The following is a 6,000-nucleotide window of genomic DNA, read 5'->3' as shown; positions in this document are numbered from 1 at the left end:
AAATACATATATATATATATATATATATTTTAATGTCACTTTGGCTTCATTGTTTGTTTGTTTTTACCAGTGCTGGGGCTTGAACTCAGGGCCTGAGCACTGTCCTCAAGCTTTCACAATCCTAGAACTTTACCACTTCTGTTTTTTTTCTATGTATGTGGTACCAAGAGTCGAATCTCAGTCTTCATGCATGTTAGGCAAGCACTCTACCACTAGGCCAAACTCCCAGCCTGTTTGTTTGTTTGTTTTAACAGATTTGTCTAGATTATTCATAGCCTTTTGTTGAATTTTGGAAGCTTATATGTTCTACAATATTTGTTTCTTCTAAATTTTCAAATTTATTGAAATATAAGTTGTCAAAGTATCTTAGTGATTCTCATGATGCTCTGGATGTCATTTATATTTTAATATCCTTCTTTGATCTCTTATTAATCTGGGGTTTCTTTTTCATATTGGTTACTTTGGCTAAGGCTTTGTCAATCTTGTTTACCTTTCCAAAGAACCAATTCTTCATTTTCATTGATTCTTTCATTGTTATTTTTTTCTTCATTCATTCATTTCTGCCCTGATAGCCATCCTTTCTATCTTCTTGTTTGCATTGCCCTTGTGTTTCTAAAACCTTGGTTACTTGAATTCTTTCTGTTTTAATAATGTAGACCTCATAGATACAATGGTAATGCTTCTTCTTATAATTACATTTGATGTGTTTAAAAAATACTCACAAGTTATACTCACATTTTCTTTTGATTTTCAGAAAATTTTAATGACCCCATGAAGTCATACAATGATTCACTAATCATTCTATTGTGAATTGCTCAAGTCTCCATGTGCTTTTATAGTTTCTGAAATTTCCTTATTCTATGAGTTTTATTGTTATGAGCTGATAAGACAAAGGAATTATTTTAGCGTTTTTGTTGTTGTTGGTTGTTGGGCTTGAACTCAGGGACTGGGTGCTGTCTTTGAGCTTTTTTACGCAAGGCTAGCATCTCTACCACTTTGAGCCATAGCTCCACTTCTGGTTTTTAGATAGTTAACTGGAGATAAGAGTTTTATAGACTTTCTTGCTTGCGTAGGCTTTAAACCCATGATCCTTAGATCCAAACCTCTTAAGTGAGAAGGTAGGATTACAGGTTTGAGCCACCAGTGCCCAGCTATTTTTTTTTGCCAGTCCTGGGGCTTGAACTCAGGGCCTGGGCACTGTCCTTGAGCTTTCTCAAGGCTAGAGCTCTACTACTTGAGCCACAGCACCATTTCTGGCCTTTTCTATGTATGTAAATCAATCTTTGTGTATGCTAGGCAAGCATTCTACCACTAGGCTAAACTCCTGGACCCCACTTCTAGTTTTTGAGTGGTTAATTGGAAATAAGAGTTTCACAGGGACTTTCTTGTGCCCAGGCTGGCTTTAAACTGCAATCCTCAGATCTCAGCCTCCTGAGTATCTAGGATTACAGGTGTGAGACACTGCCCCTAGCTATCTATTTATTTTCTGAGCAATGAGGCAGAATTTTGTACTTGGCCAAGAACAAAAATGGGAATAGACACACACACACGCACACACACACACACACATGCACACACGTATATACATATATATATCCTATATAGATATAAATACAGATATATGCATAGACAAATGTCTTATATAGATATAGATATATCTTTTTCTCCAGTCTTGGGGCTTGAACTCAAGGCCTGAGCACTGTCCCTGAGCCTCTTTGTGTTCAAAGCTAGTGCTATATCACTTGAACCACTGTACCACTTCCTGTTTTTCTGTTTATGTGACACTGAGGAATCAAATCCAGGGCTTCATGCACTCTACCACTCTACTACTAAGGCAAGCACTCTACCACTAAGCCACATTCCCAGCCCTATGTATCTTCTATATCATATATATGCATATACATACATATATGTGGCATGCAGATATAGAATAAAATAAATGAGGAGGTGGGATTGGCTAGTGAAGGGCAGGGATATTCATGCCTTTTCTGGAAATAGGTGGAAACTTTTCTGAGAACTCAAGATCTACCTCCTTTGCTCCCTTTATAATTCTTTCTGGTTATAGTCATGGCATTGACACTGGGGTATGCCATTTTTCATGAAGATGGAATTGTAATGAAGTCAGTGTTTGTCTGAAATAAGTATGATAACTATCTTATATCCAACTAGCCCATCTGCAAGGGACTTCAGACCCTTGCATCCTTTCCTCAAACATAAATAAGATTAATGTATGGTAGAAACTCATCTAAGCCACTTAGGTAATATAAGATTAGGGTGGGATACCAATACCATTTACTGCCTTTTCTTCAAGATATAGGCTTGGCTCACTTATAAGAATTATTTGACTCTCTCTATATATTATTTCTGAGTTCTCTGTTTTCTAGTCTGACCTACTACAAAACTGTTTATGTTCCATCTTATGCTAGTATCACAATTATTTTATTAAAATAATATGGTTTATGATTTGAATCAATATATCTGATACCTACTATTTTTTTCTTTTTCAAAATGATTTTGAATAATATGAATCTTTTACAATTCCTTATAGCTTTTAAAATTAGTTTTTTGTTAAAAATGCCGTTTGAGAACAATTGTATACTACTGAATACTGTAATGATGTTTTGGGATAATAATCAACTGGTTACAATATTACTGCTCTTTATTATCTTTAATAAAATTTATTTCAGTGTTAATTTGAAAAAATGCCATTTGAATGCAGATGGAGATGCAATGAATCTAAATATTACTTTGGTTAATATTAATTGTTTTAACCCATGATATTCCTGTTTATTTGTGTTATGTAAAATTTGTCATTCCTGGTTTAATCATTTAATCTCCTTGGTTAATTTTATCCCTAAATGTTTTGTTCTTCTGATTTTCTTATAACTGAGGTTTGGCTCTTGATTTCTATTTATGTTTGTTTATTTTCTTAATGTAAAGAAATACTACACATTTTTCTATGTTGATCTTGTGTCCTGTAAATTTACTAAATTTGTTTACCAATCCTGATAATTTTTTATGGAATCTTTAGCATTTTCTATAAAGAACACCTTGCCATCTGCAAATAGACAATTATACTTTCTTTATCCAGTTTAGACGACTTTTATTTCTTTCTCCTGTCTCATAACTCTGACTAAGGCTTCCAGGATCATGGTCAATATATGTGACTAAGTGAGTCAGATGTAGAATAAAGAAGGCCAAGTTCAAATCCTAATCCTCTCCTTAATCTGAGGTCACTCACACAAAATGATTATCTAACTCTCAATCTCTTGATGACTGAAATGCAGGGGTGGGTTGATATTAACACTTAATACTGTGATAATTACCTGTGGCAATGAGTATATTTTATATAGAATATGGCTTGAACTATAGTTAAGGTTCAATAACTGAAAACCATTGTCATAGTATATATTAGCTTTGTACAAAAAATATCTTTACCTGATCAAAAATGTGTACTACTAAGAAGATTCCAGGACCTTGGCCAGAATCAATTAAAGCAAAACTTATGAAACACATTAAACTCACATTTCATTCTCCTTCCACCTAACGTCAACTTTCTTCTCCTTTATTAAAAATTTACCTTCCAAAACAGAGAACAGATAGGATGTGGTAATAAGGTTAGATTTAAAGTTAAGGAAACCAAGGTTTCAGCATCACCTTATATTTTCTATGAGAGCATGGATTTGTAATTCATGAATGGACTTTGGTAGACTGGGTCAATCAAAAACAAATAGTGAATATAACAAAATAGTTACAATTCTTTTTAATAATGACCCCTGCAATGAAACTATTTCAAATATGAAACAAATATAAGATATTAAACTAAAAGGCTATTTATTCAATCTGAATATAGAGACTTTAAAAGGTTATTAATGTGGATACCTGTGCTTGGACATGAATGTAAGATCATGCAATGAATGACAATAGAGGAATTCTGAGTAAGCCTTATCTTCACACTTGAGTCCAATGTTTTTAGGCCCTCCAGTGCTTCCTACCATAGGAATGTTTTGTTTTGTTTTTCCCTTGTGTAGTTCCTTTTTATTCTTCCTTCTTTCCGCTATCTCTTCCTCATGACTCATTTCTATGCTCATTTATTCTCTACTTCTTTCTTGCCTGGAAAATATTTTGTCTGTGACATAACCACACATGACCAATCTTTTAGTGTACTGATAAGATGTTGAAGGCTTCTTTTGTGATGTCCAAATGATTTCGCCTGTTTTGTTATGTAGATAACTGTTATCATGTCTGAGATTCTGCCTGCTTCATTAAGTCTATTTAATTATGATATCCTTGCTTGCTCCAAGAGTCATGGAAGAGAACTTGTGAAAGTTCACAGCTAATTACAAAAGCAGAAGTGAACTTATGTCCTCAATACCATTTTGAGCACAATACCATTTACATGAAACCATGCTGGGAATCACTGACTTTGGAAAGATGTTGTCATTCTGAATTAAGTCACTCTCAGACATACCAAGAACCCACTCTCTGTATGTGGCCATGATAAATACATTACCCAACCTCATTCTTTTGGAGTGTTGTTTTATAAGTCAACACATACTCCTTCCTGTACAGTGATCATAGGAAATAACCTAGAAAGAGTCTCTAGAGATCTAGATCATTTTCCAGGCCAGGAAGACACTAAAACATTGAGGTCTACAGAAGGCTGTTTGTTACTGTCCATCAGTCTTACAAGAAACAAGATGGGAACCATGATCTGGAAGCTATTACCTAAAAGTCTACCCATCCTTCCTTCATCTAGTCCTAGCCCAAGTCTCTGCCTCTTCGTAGTACCTTCCACAGAGCCCCTTTCACATCTTTGTTTCTTAACGTATAAATCAGGGGGTTGAGAATGGGAGTAATTATAGTATAGAAGAGTGCAACAAATTTTCCCTCCTTCTCAGAATAAGTGTGGATGGGCTGTAAGTATGTGTAGATAGCTGAGCCATAAAAGAGGAAAACCACCAGGAGGTGAGACCCGCATGTACCAAAAGCTTTTCTGCGCCCAGCCGTCGACTTGATCTTCAGCACGGCCTGTGCAATGTGTACATAGGAGCCTAGAATCAGAGCCGCGGGAAGGGCCACAACTATGACTCGAGCCAAAAACATCTTGGCTTCTGTTCCTCCAGGGTCCTCGCAAGCCAACTTCAGGAAGATGGGCAACTCACAGAAGAAGTGATTCAGTCGACGGCCGCAGAGAGGCATGGTCATCACAAGACTTGTCTGAATCATAGAGTTCACAAAACCTCCCACCCAGGATGAGAGAGCCAGTGTGTGGCAGAGACAGGGGTGCATAATCGTCATGTAGTGGAGTGGTCGGCACACTGCAACATAGCGGTCAAAGGCCATCACCACCAGGAGCATGCACTCGGTGGAGCCCAGAGCCAGGTAGGTGTACAGCTGGGCCACACAGCCGCCGTAGGTGATGGTCCTGTCAAATCCACGAAGGTTGATCAGAAGCTGGGGCACAGTGCTGGTGGTGAAGCAGAGGTCCAGGAAGGAGAGATGGGAGAGGAAGAAGTACATGGGTGTGTGCAGCCTGTGGTCCAGTCGGGACAGAGCAATGATGGTGGTGTTGCTGAAGAGAGTTAGGCAGTAGAAAATCAAAATGAAGGCAAAAAGGAAGGTTTCCAATTGAGGCCAGTCCGAGAAGCCCACCAAAATGAAGCCTTCTCCAAAACTAGTGTTAAAACTTCCCATAGCCTTTTCCCTGTCCAAATAACACAAGATAATTTAACACTTCCTATGAAGAACAGGTTAGAACATTCTTTCACTGTTGTTTCTCAAGACTCCAAAACTCATGACATTAATTTTCTCTGCTGCTGTTCAGTTCTGTCAGTCCAATCTTTCTTTTTTCTCTTCTAGACAGGATGTCACTGAACTAGGATGATGTGGCCTTGGTTTCATTCATTGTGACATTAGCCAGTTTTCTCCATTCTGTACATCCAGTGTTTACTTATCTGAAAGTAGAGATCATGTATGGGCCTGTCCTCACAGAACTGA

General features: G+C 37.2%; 1 protein-coding gene across 1 annotated transcript; it reads right to left on the bottom strand.

Annotated features, from left to right (window-relative positions):
- Positions 1 to 4,761: 4,761 nt before the first annotated feature.
- On the bottom strand, positions 4,762 to 5,706 carry LOC150044631 (olfactory receptor 2Y1-like). Its single transcript, XM_090321216.1, has one exon. It carries the CDS (start codon positions 5,695 to 5,697, stop codon positions 4,762 to 4,764), a length of 936 nt encoding a protein of 311 aa, XP_090177342.1. The 5' UTR covers positions 5,698 to 5,706.
- Between the last annotated feature and the right edge of the window lie 294 nt (positions 5,707 to 6,000).

Source organism: Megascapheus bottae, chromosome 29 (assembly GCF_031878675.1).
Source record: "Megascapheus bottae isolate mThoBot1 chromosome 29, mThoBot2.hap1, whole genome shotgun sequence".
NCBI classification, from domain to species: domain Eukaryota; kingdom Metazoa; phylum Chordata; class Mammalia; order Rodentia; family Geomyidae; genus Megascapheus; species Megascapheus bottae.
This window is presented reverse-complemented; position numbering and strand designations above follow the sequence as displayed.

Bases quoted from the DNA above. Each gene is read 5' to 3' on its own strand.
- LOC150044631 (XM_090321216.1), bottom strand. From the start codon at position 5,697: ATGGGAAGTTTTAACACTAGTTTTGGAGAAGGCTTCATTTTGGTGGGC.